The sequence below is a fragment of the Neofelis nebulosa genome, chromosome 4 (assembly GCF_028018385.1).
Source record: "Neofelis nebulosa isolate mNeoNeb1 chromosome 4, mNeoNeb1.pri, whole genome shotgun sequence".
In the NCBI taxonomy this organism is placed as follows: Eukaryota; Metazoa; Chordata; class Mammalia; order Carnivora; family Felidae; genus Neofelis; species Neofelis nebulosa.
This window is the reverse complement of record NC_080785.1, coordinates 2781006-2797586: the sequence shown is the minus strand read 5'-3', so window position 1 is coordinate 2797586 and position 16581 is coordinate 2781006. Positions and strand designations below refer to the sequence as shown.

The window sequence follows — 16581 nt, the reverse complement described above, 5'->3', positions numbered from 1 at the left end:
ATTTCTTTGCAGTGATTACACGCAGCTGAATCAAAGTAACTTTTAAAAATTGTTTTTCGTTTTTTCTCTTTCAGATGAGTATCTGTGGCATTAATTACTAATCCAGTAAAGTTTATTTTTTCAAACAATTTATCATGAAAAACTTCAAAACGTATATAAAGTTGAAAGAATTTTATGGTTAATGTAGTCTATTACTAACGTTTTGTCACATGCCCACCTCTGTTCCCATCTGGGAAGCCACCTCCAGCATGGACCGTGGCGGCTGTTTACTAATGGGTCACAGCACCCGGTTTCTTACCTCTCCACGCTGCCCATCCGCTTTCTTGCTGTCAGAGCCATCTTCCTAAAACACAAATTTTGTCATGTCACTTCTGTTGTTAAAATCTGTCCATACTCCCTACAGCTTCAGGAAAATGTCCCAAAGTCCTCATTGCATCTGACCCTTGTTCCCCTTTGCAGCTGATTGCTTCTTGAGCACCCGTCTCCCCCAGGACGCTCGCGGCCGCACACACTGCTGGCAATCCTCCGTCCCTAGGAAGTCATCTGACATCTCTGAGCCTCTGCCCAGCCTTCTTTCTACTCCATGGCCCTTTCCTTCCTTTCCCCATACCCTCACCTTCACCGTCAACGAATCGACGTTTGCAGCTCGTGGGTACTTCACGACCCCATTACACCCACGTCTCCCCCATCCCCCATCTGCTGACAAGCAGACGAGGCTCCCGAAGCCCTACGCCCCTTCCTTGATATCATTCACGGCACCTCGTTTTCCGGCCGTTTTCGCTGCTCCAGGAGCGCAATCTCCCGCGGACCTCGGGCCCGGGCGCCCAGCGCGTCCGGGGAGCACCCGCAGCCGGCCTCCGGACCCGGGCTCCGACTGCTCGCCTGCTCTGGGTCAGCTCCAGCCAGCCTCTCCGAGCAAGCCCCGCCCCTGCCCGGCCCGGCCTTGACGGCGCGGCCAGCCCCGCCCACCGGCCCGCGGGCCGCCGGCCGGAAAGCGCCGCGCCAACTGCTGCAAAGTGTCGTACGACAGAACCCGGGAGGGGACTACGGCCGGCAACCGCCCCCGCCGCCGCTGCAAACTCTGCGGCTGCAGGGGCCGAGCGCGGCGGCCGCCCGCCGGCTCGCCCTCCGCGCTCGGCCTGCGTTCCTGCAGGCGTCCCGGAGCCGCCGCGCCGCGGAGGCGGCCCGCGCCCGCCCTGCTGGTCGCCATCATCCCGGCGTGCACCGCGGCGGCGGGCGGGCCGGCGGCCATGTTGCGATAGTCTGTTGTTTTCTTCCTGCGGAGGAGCCGGGCCGGAGTGGCCGAGACCGCCGGCCGTCTCGCCCCCTCCCCGGTCCCGGCCCGCCGCCCCCCCGCCCCCCCCGCCGCACGTCCCCGGGCCCCGGCCGGCCGGCGGCCCACCGCCTGGCTTGGCGGGGCGACCCCGAAGGCCGGGCCCACGAGCACCATGGCGGCCGCCCTGGGAGCCGGCGGAGGAGCCGGCGCCGGAGGTACGTGGGGCGCCCCGCGCGGGGAGGACGGGCCGGGCCTCCCTCAACCCGCGTAGTCGTGCCTCCCGCGTCGCTCGACGCGCCGTGGGGGCCCGCGAGCCTCGGTGCCGCGGCTTCCGCCGTCGAGCCTGCACGCAGCTGCGGGCCTCGGCCGGCGAGGCTGGCCTGCCGGGGCCGCGAGCCGCTCGGACTGCCGTGCCGGGGAGCCGGGCTCGTCGCCGGAGGGGCTCTGCTGGCGGGCCGGGGTGGGTTTCAGGCCCGGTGCAGAGGCGCCGCTGAGGGTGGCCCCCATTGTGCGGGAGCGTGGGGCAGTGCGGCGTTTCAGAAACCGGGGGTTGCAGAGGAGTGACCCCGTCTCGCGGGTCGGCTACGTGCACCTCTCCGTGGCCCAATGAACGCTTGCTAGCGCGTCGTCCGCGTTTGACCGAGATCCAGCCGGGCAAGAAAGGTGTAGATACCGGATCAGTTCCTTTGGGCGGTTTCCTCCTGTTTCGCAAGCATCAGTGGTTTTGACAGGGCGCCTGACAAATTCCAGGTGAAATCACAATTTGTGGGCCGAGGCTTTTTCTTTTTCTTTTTTTTTTTTTTCTTTTTTTTTTTTTAATAAGGAAAAGTACTTGCAAGTGACTTCTTAATTATCGCTCGAAAGCTTCGGTGAAGGAAACCCATAGACGGTAAAGTGGAATCAGTAAAAGCATTTGATACTCGTTGAAACATCCTTCCAGCGTATTCCCTGGAGGCATTTCTTAGTACCGCCTGCTTACGACTACGCTGCAGTGTCCTGCTTAGAACTTTGGTCCAAGCATTGAGACATTTGCGTGGCAGGGTGCAAAAAACCCGCCGAGAGAGACTAAGCACAGAAATGTCACTTGGGGCAGGGGGGCTTGGTACGTGCCGCTTTTCTGGAAGGTAAAGACATGTCGTGCCTGTTAGGGCCGGGGCGCTCGAGTTAAAATGTGGAGGTACAGGGTAGGTAGGGTGTTCCTTCCTTGCTCGGTTACTTTCCGGGGTCACAGTCTTGTGTTTTGTATCGTTCTGGAAGCGTCGCCCGGGGGCTCCTGGGTCAGAGGCCCTTTCGCGAACGATGCCACCCGTTATCTGCGTGTTCTCTCGCGCACAGGGGCGTTTTGCCGAGGCGGTGTGGTGTGTGAAGGCGTTGCAGAGGTGGCTGCTGCTCTGTGTGCGGGCGTGTCCTTTCAAGTGATCCTTAGGTCCTGAGAGAGTCGATACCTACGAATACAGTCGCCGTGAATCAAAGCATTTCAGCGCCCGGGATGAACTTGGGTCTCGAAAGGTCGAGACTTGCTGTTTTAGAGGAGTAGGTAGGCTTTACCTTGAGGTTCTGGAGTTTTTCCTTCCGTTTTGTCAGGGCCACCCCGTTTCCCTCCGAGGCTTTAGCCACAGCCCTTACGAGGGTTCTGAGTTGCGTGTGACTTGGCTCCTGCGGCCTCCGCACACAGGCTGAGTGCGGTCCTCCAGGTCCCCTCGGGTTGCACTGCTCCGGCCCTCGCGCTCCGGGTCTCAGGCTCCCAGGATGCCCTCCTTACGTGAAGTAGGTCCAGCTCCTGCCTCCGAGCCTCCCTGCCTTTTATTCTTGGCAGCCTTGTTTGCTTCAGAACGTTTAGCCCGGTTGGTTATTTATTTGGTCTTTTTGCAAAAAGAAGCCTATAGGTCCCATTAAGACGGGAATGCTGTCTTTTTCACGAGCCATGTGCTCCAAGTTGCTGGCACGTTGTATACGTGCCACATAACTTGACGGCGAGTGAAGTAATGAGATGTTTTCCTCGCGAACCCTCCTGTGCCCTTTTATGGTATGAGTAGAATTCTAGTAGTCTGCAGTTTGCTTTGTTCACTTAAAAGCAGGTCCTGGGCATCTTCCCATGTCAGTAGGTGAGAGTTTTATGGATCCACCACTGATCATTTGCCTATCGATGGGCATTCCAGTCAGTTCAGCTTTCTCGCCACTAGCAAATACCGTGCTGAACGTGTGTGGACACAACTTAGTGTGCCTATGCAAATATTTCTGGGGGACGGATCGCTCTAAAAGTGGAAGTACTGTGTTGCAATTACATGTATTTACAATTTTGGTAGCTGCTGCGAGTTGCCCTTAACTTCCCTCAGTAGTGTGTGGGAGTATCCCGTTTCCCATACCCTAAGGATCTCTTTAATTCTGGATCATCTTGGGACAGAAAAAGAGCCTCGATGTTGTAATCTGTATTTCTGTTTTTCTGATCTCCAGAGAAGTTAGACATCTTTTCATGTGCTATTTCTCTGTGAATTGCTTGTTTACATAATCTGCTGCTTGTTTTTTTAAGTCATGTTATAGATTTATTTGTTCTGAGAGAGAGAACCAGAACCAGCGGGGGAGGGGCAGAGAGAGGGGCACAGAGGATCCGAAGCAGGCTCTGTGCTGACGGTAGAGAGCCTGATGGGGGCTTGAACTTGCAAACTGGAGAGATGACCTGAGCCGAGGTCTGATGCCTAACTGACCCTCAGTCACCTTTTTTTAAAGTGGGTGGTTGACCTCTTCTCCTTATTGTAGATTTCTCATTCTTTGTGTATTGTATCAGAGGATTAGTAACCCTTTTTTAAAATTGTGCTTGCCCTATAAATAAATTTGTTTTAAGTGTTTTACTATATGGAACTTAAAGTTTTACTTTGTGAAATATATCACTTATTCTTTTATAAGTATTTTTTTTTCTTTTTGTAAATCTGTTTCTATGCTAAGAGTTCCTCTATGTTTTTACCATTTGATGCTTCTGGGCTTTTTTTTTTTTATATTTAGCTTCTATTCCATATGGAGTTGTTTTATTTTGAGTGTCGTGTGATTTTGGGGCCTATAACAGTTCTAATATGATTTGTTGACTTCTTCTCTGTCTTTTCCACCTTTTTAAGAAGTTACCATGAACAGTTTTTTGGAATTATTTCATTGTGTGTGTGAATATATGTGCATGTCTTTCTGTGTGTGTTATGTATATATGTTGGCATATTTCAAAAAATTTTTTTAATGTTTATTTTTTGAGAGAGAGAGAGCGCGCGCGCGCATGAGTTGGGGAGGGATAGACAGGGAGAGAGAGAGAGAGAGAGAGAGAGAGAGAGAGAATCCCAAGCAGGCTCTGTGCCATCAGCCCAGAGCCCGTTGCAGGGCTTGAACTCAAAAACCGTGAGATCATGACCTGAGCCGAAATCAAGAGTCAGATGCTTAACCGACTGAGCCACCCTGGCACCCCCATGATGGCATATTCTTTTCCAGCTAATCCCATATGATTAGCTCTGTGCATTAAAAAAAAAAATGTACGGGGCGCCTGGGTGGCGCAGTCGGTTAAGCGTCCGACTTCAGCCAGGTCACGATCTCGCGGTCCGTGAGTTCGAGCCCCGCGTCAGGCTCTGGGCTGATGGCTCGGAGCCTGGAGCCTGTTTCCGATTCTGTGTCTCCCTCTCTCTCTGCCCCTCCCCCGTTCATGCTCTGTCTCTCTCTGTCCCAAAAATAAAAATTAAAAAACGTTGAAAAAAAAAAAATTAAAAAAAAAAAATGTACTTCAGAATCATCAATCACATTCTGTAAAGAATTCTACTAGAATTCTTATTTAGGTTGTGTTGAGTTTATTTACATAATTTGAGAATGATTGGTATTTTTACAGTATGGGTTCTTTCATCCAGCAACAAGAGTGTCTCTGTCAAGCTGTTCTTTTTTGTCTGTTAGTCATCTGCCAAATGTTTATTGAGTACCTGCTCCTGTGCCGGGCACTGATCTAAGAGGCTGGGGTACATAGTGAATAAACCAGAGGTCCCTTCCCCTATGGAACTTACATTAAGTAAAATTTTCTTTATATAGTTCTTTCACATTTCTTGTTAGTTTTGTTCGTAGATATTTTGTATTTGTCACTGTGGATGGTGTACTTAAAAAAATTTTTTTTAAAAATGTTTATTTTTGAGAGAGAGAGAGAGAGACAGTGTGAGTGGGGGAGGGGAAGAGAGAGAGAGGGAGACACAGAATCCAAAGCAGGCTCCAGGCTCTGAGCTGTCAGCACAGAGCCCGGCACAGGGTTGGAACTCATAAACCGTGAGATCACGACCTGAGCCGAAGTGGAACGCTTAACTGACTAAGCCACCCAGGTGCCCCTAAGATGGTGTAGTTTAAAAAATTTTTTTTTTTAACGTTTATTTATTTTTGAGACAGAGGGAGACAGAGCATGAATGGGGGAGGGGCAGAGAGAGAGGGAGACACAGAATCCGAAACAGGCTCCGGGCTCCGAGCTGTCAGCACAGAGCCCGACGCGGGGCTCGAACTCACGGACCGTGAGATCATGACCTGAGCCGAAGTCGGACGCCCAACCGACTGAGCCACCCGGGCACCCCAGATGGTGTAGTTTTTAATCCTATTCTCACATTTGATATTGATCTGTAGAAAAGCTTTTTAAAAATGAATTGAAGGGGCACCTGGTGGCTCAGTCCGTTGAGTGTCCCACTTTGACTCAGGTCATGATCTCGTGGTTTGTGAGTTCAAGCTCCACGTTGAGCTCTCTGCTGTCGGTGCAGAGCCTGCTTCAGATCCTCTGTTCCTCTCTCTTTGCCCCTCCCCTACTTGTGCTTTCTCAAAAATAAAATAAAACATTTAAGATCTAATTGAATAGTACACACCTGGTTTTTTGAATCTTGTTTTACCAGTTTGGTACTTTAGATTTTCTAGCTAGACTGTCATTTCTGCAGTGTCTTTTGTTCTAATATTTATAGCTCTCATTTCTTGTCTTGTCTCAGAGGCACTCATCACTAAGCCCTCCAGTATGATGTTGAAGAGTGCGGGTGGTGACAGGCTTCTCTGTCTTGTGAGCTTGTTCTGGGTTTTAAAGAGTGTTCTTTTTAATGTTTTGCCATTAGATATGTATACTGTAGGTTTGTGATACTGTTTTTTTAAGTGAAGAAGTTTGTTTTTTGAGTCTTTTAATTTTCATCAAATGCTTTTTCGTTATCTATTGAGGTGATCTGTGAGGTCCTTTCTTTAATCTCTTAATGTATTATGTTGGTAGATTTCTAGTGTTGAACCAACCTTGCATTCTTGGGCTCAAAACCCGTGTGTTTTGTTCTTTTTAATATATGGTTGGATTTCATTTTAGGGTTTATGTACGAGCATAAGAAAGATTGGCTTATAGTTTTCTTCCTTTGTGTATGCATTGGTGCTATCCTGTTTCTTTCTTTCTTTCTTTCTTTCCTTCTTTCTTTCTTTCTTTCTTTCTTTCTTTCTTTCTTTCTTTCTTTCATGAAATGCTGATTTCCTAGAACGAGTTGAGAAGTTTTCTGGGACATAATGAAAAACCTTTGTATTAAATGTTGAAGAACTCTGTTTGCAAAGCCATTGGGGTCTGGTACCTCTTTTTCACTTCTATCATTGGTCTCTTTCGCATTTTAAAAGTCTCTGGGTCATTTTTTTTGAGTTTATTTACATAAGTAATCTTTACACTCATCATGGGGCTTGAACTCCCTACAGTGAGATCAAGACTTGCATACCCTTCTGTCTGAGCCAGCTAGGTGCCCCTCTGTGGGTCAGTTTTGGTAGATTTTTCTGGCAAAGTACTTCTTTATGTTTTCAAATGAATTAGTGTAGGGTTCAACACTCCCATTTCTAGTGTGGTAAAGCTAAATTTTTTGACTCAGGCTTGCCCAAACAGATTTTTACTTTGTTTTTATACTTGATTGATGATCTGGTTAGGCCTAGAATTCTAGATTTGAATTCATTTTCCTTAGATTTTTGGTGGTGTTGCTGTGTTTTCCTGGCTTCCAGTTCTGCTGTTGAAAGTGATGGCATTCTGATTCCTTTGTATGGGACCTTTTTCTCTCCCTGGAAGATTTTAACAGTTACTCCTCAGTGTTCTCAAATTTCATCAGCAAATATCTTTTTATTGTGCTTTGCATTTGGGGGACACTTTAGTCTGGGAATCTTCAGTTTTGGGAAATTTTCTTATATATTTCTCCCTATCATTTCTCCTTTTCTCATTTAACTGAAACTTATTACTGGTTTTTGATACTTCAGTTATATACAAAACATAAGAATAACAAGACAGTTCATGGAGATGCTTTTGTGAGGATAGGCACTTTGGTAGTTCATAGAGTGAGGTGGAGGGATAGATGCCTAGGACGGGAGAAGCACAGCGGTCAGGGCGGTTCTGGGGCCTCAGCAGGCTCACAGTTGCTGGTGGCGCTTTGCTCCAGGGATGCCCCGTGTCTACAGCTACTTCGTCAGTTACTTACCGACGTAGGAATTTTGTTCTGTTCCGCCAGATGCTGTTTATCTTTTTTATTTGTATTTTTTTTGTTTTTTTAATTTTTAAAAATGTTTTATCTATTTTTGAGAGAGTGAGAGAAAACAAGAATGAGCAGGGGAGGGGCGGAGAGACAGAGGGAGACACAGAATCCGAAGCAGGCTCCAGGCTCTGAGCTGTCAGCACAGAGCTTGATGTGGGGCTCGAACTCATGAACTGCGGGATCATGACCTGAGCCGAAGTCTGACGCTTAACCCACTCAGGCACCCCCAGATGCTGTTTATCTTTAGCTGCTTTAGCTATCGCTAAATGTGGGTCCACTATTTGCCATCTTTTGATATTTTCTCCTCTTTTTTGAAAGAAGATGGAACTCTAATACTTACCTGTGATTCCATTTTTAAAATGTTAACAACTAAGTCAACTAAGAAGAGATCATGTAAATCAGAGAGCATGTGTCTTGTAGACCACCAGATTGCAGCCTGTGCCTGAGTGATTCTGCCTGTGCGATGTACTGCGTTCCATAAAGTAAGTGACCTTCCTACCTAAACGTCAACGAAGTCATAGTTGCCCTTTAATATATTTTTTAAAGTTTATTTATTCTGAGCGAGAGAGAGAGTGTGTGAGCATACACATGAGCAGAGAAGGAGCGGAAAGAGGGAGAGAGAGAGAATCCCAAGCAGGCTCCATGCTGTCAACACAGAGCCCCGTGCATGGCTTGAGCTCACAAACCGTGAGATCGTGACCGGAGCGGAGATCAAGAGTCAGACGCTTAACTGACTGAGCCACCCAAGGGGCACCCCCCCCCCCCCCTTTAATATTTTCATATAGGGAATCGGAGGGTATGCTGCTATAGCTGCTTCCTCAGTAAATTGAAGAGTGCTGTACTTGGTGTTTGGTAGACTTGAGTTTAAATCTGGCTTTGTGGTTCACTAACTTTGGCTAGTCTTGTTTTTCACATCTGTAAAAGGAGGATTTGCGGTTGGATTGAAGGAGAAGACAAGTGTAAAAATGCGAGCTCATTGAAGTAAAATGAATCCTGTGTTCAGCCCTTCTGTAGTGCTGGGATGATTTGAGTTTTATCAGTGAGTCGGAACAGAAGCTGTGCTAAGTGTCCCAAGTATGAAGGGTTTTAATACAGGAATTAGATGCTTCCACAGTGGTTGGAAAGGTGCAGGTGCCACGGCTGGGAACACTTTTCTAGTGATCTCAGCCTAGTTGTGAGGAGCTTGCCTGGCAGTCTTGTGACCCCGCAGAGTCTTGGGGAACCTCATGGGCCTTCTCAGTCGGCTCTGCTGCAGGTACTGACTTTGGGCGGTATCGATCCTTAAGAAGCCACCACCGACTGTGACAGCTCCTGTGAGCCCAGGGGCAACAACGTGGTTTTCTAGAGCTCACTCGTCGTCTGACGGCCTCCCGTCTGCCGTGTGTGTGTGTGTTCTGCCTCTGCCTCCTGAGAATAACTCCTGAGAATGGCTGTGAAGCTAATTGGGACTCGGGCTTCCTGTGGGCGCCTCGCCTCGCGCAGTCCAAGCTCACGAACAGAGGCTCGGGGAGGGCACTCCTACATTTCCCCTGCACCTTTGTGGAGTGTGGGGACCACAGTCTGCACAGCAGTTGCTTGTGTCTGTGGAAGGCAGAAAAGGGACTGGCCAGGGGAGGGGGGGGAGCTTTCTCCTTTCCTTTGACGTTTCTTCCCTTAAGTTTCACCTATTTAGCAACTGATCTTTGCCAGTTTAGAAAGTTTAACTTTTTAAAAGGAGGGTATAGACTTTTGGGAAAAGAAATAGGGTGTGATTTCCTTCACATTCCTAAGTCGTGGTGGGGACATCGGTTGGCTGAGCTCAGACCGCTGGCCCTCCTCCAGGCTGCCCAGGATGGCAGAGAATCGAGGCTCTAGCTTTTGTAGCTTGGGGAGGCAGAGCCCTGTCTTCTATTGGGACTCCTAGTGTGATTGACTTCCAGACTCAGGAAGAAATTCAGTTGCAGGACAGGCAGACAAATGGCCAGTGCGCACTGCACGTAAACAGAGTACAAAGTTCATTTCAGGGAGAGCCTGTCCAGAGGCCCATATAGGTGAGAGATCTTTAAAACGATGACTACAAATTATTTTTCAAGCAACATGGCATAGAGGCTCTGTCTGATTATTTTGCTTGGTTGCTCAGTTTGGTAGTTTTACTCTGTAGGGCTAACATGCTCACTTTCAAAGTTCTTCCCCCCGTCCCCCCTTTCAGTAGGTTTCGTGTCCAGCATGGAGCCCAGTGCCGGGCTTGTACTCAGGACCCTGACATCCAGACCTGAGCTGAGATCAGGAGTCGGAAGCTTAACCGACTGAGCCACCCAGGTGCCCCTCAAAGTTCTTGAACGTTTCCCTGATTGTTCTTCCTAGATGGCTCAAATAAAGGGTCTAAATTTACTCACCTGTAAAATACAGAATTTTCACTGTTAGTGATTTAGAACATGAACATATCATACATGAGAATGGTGCTGAAGCAAAAGGAAGAAGGTTGAGAACCTTTGGACTAGGGCAAAGATTGGCAAATTTTGTCTGCAAAGGGCCAGTGGTAAGTATCTTAGGCTTTGCAGATCACATGGCTTCTGTTGCATTTACTCTGTTTTGCCCTTGTAGCCTGAAAGCAGCTCTGAACAATATGTAATTGAATTGGCGTACACTGTTTCAATAAAAGCTTGCTTGTATAAACAGGCAGCAGCCACATTTGGACAGAGAGGGGTGGCAGACCGACCGTACTTGGCCTGTGGACTGGAATTTGCTGACCCTTGGACTAGGCAGTTGGCTAGAACCCTGTTCAAGCTAATGTTCTGTACTGTTTATAATCCAAGTCCCAGGTTCCTGGAAAAGAGGAAATAGTTAGAATGCTAAGCAAGAGAGTTGGGTTAATTATAGACCTCTCATTGCTATGTAATTGAAAATTATAAAAAATTCCGGCAGATACCTATAGCCTTGCTCTAAGAAAAAGTGACTCCCTTATGAAAATAGAATATCCAGCAGGATGTTTAATTAAATTTTTTTTAATGTTTTATTTATTTTTGAGAGAGAGAGAGAGAGAGACAGCATGAGCTGGAGTGAAAGAGAGACACAGAATCCGAAGCAGGCTCCAGGCTCCAGGCTCTGAGCTGTCAGCACAGAGCCCGATGTGGGGCTCCAACTCACAAACCGTGAGATCATGACCTGAGCCGAAGTCGGACGCTTGACCGACTGAGCCACCCAGGCGCCCCTAACAAGATATTTGGGTAAGGAGAGTCTCCTGGTGAGGGCATTGACCACTCTGGTCCTGCAAAGTTAATTTTCCCCTGGGGTCTTCAGGGATGCATTGTTCTTGCTTCAAAACCGGATGAATGTGGACACAATTTGTTCTCTTGGTTCTGTTCACTGTGATAGGTACAAACCGGAACTTTAAAGAAAGGGGCTGCACGTATTCTAAAGGTACTGCATTAGGTGTGGTCTTTCCTTTGCTTCGCATGCCTTTGTCCGAGCACATTGACCCAACACCGAGAGTTGTGTTTACTTCCTTTTGGGAATTCTAGTTGTTTCCCACTTCTGTTGCTGTAGCTGTAATCTCACTGCAGTACTTACAGTTTTTTTTGTTTGTTTTTGGTCTTTTTCTGTTTCCTTGGTGTCGGGATGAGATTGCTTTCTCCAGAAAAAGAGGCCTCCACCTGCCTTTTCAACCCCAGACTTCTTTCCCCCGTGCTCACATGGATTTACGCTAGGGCCGGGATTCCCAGCAGTGTGCCCTTTGGGACGTCACTGTTCGTAACTTCCCCCCTTTTCATCCTCGTGTTTGATCCCTTTTCCTCTTCCACGATACACACCTGCTCATGGTCACTTTGCCCTCCTCCACTGAGAAAAACAAACTTTTTCTCTATTTTAAATAGTCCCCTTCGGGCATCTGTTCCATGTTTGTGCATACGTGGCCACATCTTCTTGAGGGCGAGTCTATACCTGTATAAAGCAATAGTGTCTCAGTCCTTTGACTTCTGTCGATCTTCGTGCTGGGAGAAGCCATTTAACACAGTAAACTGTAGAGAATAGCGTGACGAACCTGTTAACCTCACAGCTGGATGAGCACTTAACATTTGGTCGCATTTGCATCAGGTTTGTATTTTAAATGAACGACCTTATTACGGATAAGGCCCCCTTTATACTTTGTCGTCTCCTGTCTCTCCACAGTCACGCACACCATCAGGAATCTGGTGTATTTCCCATACATATTTCTTTCCGTATCAATGGTGAGGTATTAAGTTAGTAGATATACCTACGTACACGTATTCACGACCAGTACGTAGTATTCATTTTATGCCACAAAGGTTAGTCTGTGCATATGTCATTTCGTACTTTTTCTAGCGTGCCTTTGGTTTAGCCTGGTCAGAGCGAGGCCCCTTGCCGAGCAAGTGAGGAAACAGAGGTGGATGCATGTCGACCGTTTTGCGTGGCGTCTGCGCCGTGGCACCCCGCCGCCACCAGCCCGTTCCCACGCGCTCCTCAACAGAGGAGGCGGTCAGACGTTTGAGTCTCTGTCAGAAGTGGAAAGTTATTCATAGTTCACTTTAAAATTTCTCTTACTTTAAGAGACTTATTACGGAAAAAATTTCAACTGAAAAATAATTGCGTAGTTCTTCTGCGTCCATCATCTAGTTACGGCAGTGTGGAATCACGGCCAGTTGTGCTTCATGCCTGTGCCACCTCCTTACTCCCTCCGTCCTGTGGAACGCTCCTCCCCATTCCCGTCCTCTACCCCCTGGTGCCCACCGTTCGACTTCTGTCTGTATTAATCCGACCACTTTCGGGACCTTGTGTAGGCGTCAGACGGCATTTGTCTTTTTGTGGGTGGCTTACTTGATGTCGCGTGATGTTGTCAGGGTTCATGCGTGTTGTAGCAGGTGTAGAATTTCCTTTCTAAGACTAAATAATATTCCATTGTGTGGCCAGACCCCATTTATCCATTTACGCAGCGATGGACGCTTAGGTTGCTTCCACCCTTTGGTTATTGTGGAGAGTGCCGCCGCGGACGTGGGTGTGTAGATCTCTCTTCGGACTTGTGTTTGCAGTCTCTTGTGTGTAAACCGAGACGCTTCTCTGGTACGTGTACTGAGAAGGGGAATCGCCACACCAGTCGTGGGAGTTAGGGCCCATCCTAACCCAGTGTGACCTCACCTTAACACTTCTATCTGTAATGATCCTATTTCTTTTCTTTTCTTTTTTCTTTTAATGCTTATTTATTTTGGGGAGAGAGAGAGAACTCTAGGGAAGAGGCAGAGGATCTGAAGCGAGCTCTGCGCTGACAGCAGGGAGCCCGACGCGGGGGCTCGAACTCACAAACTCCCAAGATCATGACCTGAGCTGAAGTCGGACACTTAACTGACTGAGCCACCAGGTGCCCCTGTAATGGTCCTATTTCTAAATAAGGTCACATTATGAGGTTCTGGCGGGCAGGACTTTGTAGGTGCCACCGTGTTTGTGATAAAAAAGAAATACGATATTTGGATTTTGTTCCTGGCACACAGCCCTGAAAACCCTTTGAATTTATTGTCTTCTGTATGCTAACAAATGACTCGCTGTTGGGGGTGGGGGGACCCTACCTAGTTTCAGGATGGGGGCCGGTTGCCAGAAAAAAACCACCATATTTAAAGGGTTAGAATTTTCAGCCTCAACCTCATTTCCTGAGAGGTAGGAGAAGGAGTGGATGTCGAGTCAGTCATCATTGGTCAGTGGTTTAAGTCATGCCTGTGTAATGAGACCTCCATAGAAATCCCTCCGTGAAGACATTTGGGATAGCTTCCCACATCCCCGTGCTGGGGACGTGGCATACCCTTACTGTGCGGACAGAGGCTTTTGCACTTGAACCCTTCCCAGCCTTGTCCTTAATCCCACTGTTCGTTTTTATCCTTTAAACTGTCGTAGTAAGTACCAGGTGTTCCTGGGTTCTGTGATGGAAGTTCTGTAAGTTGTTCAGTTGAATTACTTAACTTAGGGGAAGGGTGATTGTGGGACCCTCTGAATTTGTAGTTGGGCAACAGATGTGTGGGGTAGCCTGGGCATCCCATTTGCAGCTGGGCAATCTTGTGAGACTGAGCCCTTACCTGTGTGCTAACTCCGGATAATTAGGATCAGAATGGAATGGGATCGTTCAGCCTTCACATAGTGTCTGAGAGTCAGAGGCGTCTCAGTCCTGTACGCTCAGCAAGTCAGACTTCCTTTTAGTAATTACAAAGGAGGGCTGGGGTGTAATGGCACCCATGCAGCATTTAAATTTTTTTATTTTTTTACATTTTATTTATTTTTGATAGAGACAGAGCACAAGTCGGGGAGGGGCAGAGAGACGGAGGCACAGTATCCGAAGCAGGCTCCAGGCTCTGAGCTGTCAGCACAGAGCTCGACGCGGGGCTCGAACCCACAGACCGCAAGATCATGACCTGAGCCGAAGTCGGCTGCCCAACCGACTGAGCCACCCAGGCGCCCCACCCATGCAGCATTTTAAAGACTGAACTCCTTACCTTCTCCTCGTCCCACTCCCAAAATAAACCGGCACATTTACCAGTCAGTTCACATCCCACTAATACTCTGGATTCAGAATCCTGATGTTTTCTTTGACTTCTCTTCTGTCCCTGTCATTTGGTCCACAGGACCTGGACTCGGACAGATTCTGGTTAGTCATTGTCTTATTCTCCCACCTCTTCTCTCCTGTGATGCTAACCAGGACTTTTCCCTTACTTCTTGGTTTGCAATTCTGTGTCGTTCAGGCCATTGTTTTTTTTTTTTTTTTTTTTTTTAATTTTTTTTTTTCAACGTTTTTTATTTATTTTTGGGACAGAGAGAGACACAGCATGAATGGGGGAGGGGCAGAGAGAGAGGGAGACACAGAATCGGAAACAGGCTCCAGGCTCTGAGCCATCAGCCCAGAGCCCGACGCGGGGGCTCGAACTCCAGGACCGCGAGATCGTGACCTGGCTGAAGTCGGATGCTTAACCGACTGCGCCACCCAGGCGCCCCAGGCCATTGTTTATCTTCTGTCTCTTCAGTCATTGCTTCTTTGTTGTTGCCAGATAATCTTTCCAAGCTGCAGTCATGTTGCGTGTTGAGTGTAGATTTCTCACGTCGATTCTTCAGTAATGCCCCAAATCCACCTTCTCAGCATTTATTTTTCCTGCTGCTTCTCTCAGTGAATGGTGTTTCAGACGTACTGACCTCGAACTACTCGTGCTCTCCTGGGCTTGCCCAGCACTTTTCAGCCCGTGTGCCATTTCCCCTGTATGTCCGCCTGCTTGTCGGAAATCTGGGCATCGCTCAGCCTTTCTGTCGGTTGTTGCCTAGTGCGTGACACCAGGCTTCACTCTCCTTGGCGCCTGTCATGCTGTGTGTATTTTTGGGGGGCTGGGGAGGGCTGGCAATTACCCTCAAAATATCTCCTGCATTGAAGAAATTTTTGCTTGAATTTCAGTCATTCCATTGATTCTTACTTGAGTGGCTTTTTCTGATAAATTTAAATAGTATGAAATTTCGTACTTTGTTAAAGACATCCCGTACCATCCATCCTGTTTCAGTTTGTGCATTGTATGTTCAAATGTGTGCATGAACATTTGGAGTAATGTCCACTTGATGTTGTGATGGTTACTTCTGATCAGAGAAATTTGGGGTGATTTTAAACCATCTGTGTACTTTTAGGTATTGGAAGAAGTTTTATAACCAGTGGGTTATCACTTTAGTAAGGACAAGTTGTTACTCTAAGAAAGAAACTAGGTTTCGTCAAAATGTAAGGAAGGATACAGAAGACAGTCTGTGATTCCACGCAGAAAGATGACTCTTACTCGCACTTTTGCTCACATCCTTGCAGACACAGCTGCACGCGCCTTTTCACGTATAAAATGGTGCCTTACGCTACCTGATGTTGTGGGGCTTTTTCTGTCACACTGTGTTGCTGTGGATATTTTTCCATGTCAGGAAATAGAACGGTACTAGTTACAGTTCTTATTGCTGCCCAGTGTGCAGTTTCAAGGCTGTCATTTTACTTTTACCTGTCGGCTCTGTCTTCTTTTGGTGACTTCCACTTTTCCCCTGTGGATAAAACATTCCTCGGTGAGCGTCCTTCTCCATACGGTCTATGTTCACTGATTGGATGGGAACGGCTTTCAAAGTCATGAGGGTCCCCAAGATGAACTTAGAGTGTCGGGGAGCGCTGTGTTCATGATAGTACGGAGACCCGATGTCCCCTCTTCACAGTGCTATACATTTGTACCAATGTTGCAGAAGTAATGGCGAGTCAGTCGCCTCAGCCACAAACTGTTGGAAGTCAGGCCACGCAGAAAAAAAAAATTACAGTTTTGTTTAGTTAGACCCTTGATGAAGTAGTAGACGTTATTTTATTAAATCTTGACCCCGAGTCCATAATTTATTTATTTATTTATTTATTTATTTATTTATTTATTTATTTATTTTTTGGTTTAAGACGGAATGGGAAGTACGTATAAGGCACTTCTGTTATTAATACCGTCTGTGGCTCCCAGGGAACGGTACTTGTCTGGTTGTGTTGAGAACTGAATTAGCTGTTTAATTACTGTTTTGTTTTTTTCACGAAACACCAGTTTTACTTGAAAAGACAATTGGCCAATGATAATCATTCAGCCTTTAGTATGTGCCAGATGTGTGCTTGCAAATGAAGTGAGCCTGCCCTCTTCAAGGAAAGAAGCACCTGACAGTATTGATTGTCAATGAGAAAATCCAAGCTTTCAGGCAAAAACTAGAATTTTGGAAAAGTTGTGTTTGCTGTGGTGAACTTGAAAACATGCCAATATTTGAAGACTTTTCTGATGACAGTGG

General features: G+C 47.5%; 1 protein-coding gene across 7 annotated transcripts in view; it reads left to right on the top strand.

Moving 5' to 3' along the window:
* Nucleotides 1-1315: 1315 nt before the first annotated feature.
* RBM33 (RNA binding motif protein 33) overlaps nucleotides 1316-16581 on the top strand; it is a 138160-nt gene continuing 122894 nt past the window's right edge. For 6 of the 7 annotated variants that reach the window (XM_058723675.1, XM_058723674.1, XM_058723681.1 and 3 more), the window contains exon 1: nucleotides 1316-1491. In XM_058723675.1, coding sequence (XP_058579658.1) covers nucleotides 1449-1491 — 43 coding nt within the window. In that variant the 5' untranslated portion in view covers nucleotides 1316-1448. The remainder of the gene's footprint in view (nucleotides 1492-16581) is intronic. The other variant, XM_058723676.1, reaches the window with a different exon arrangement.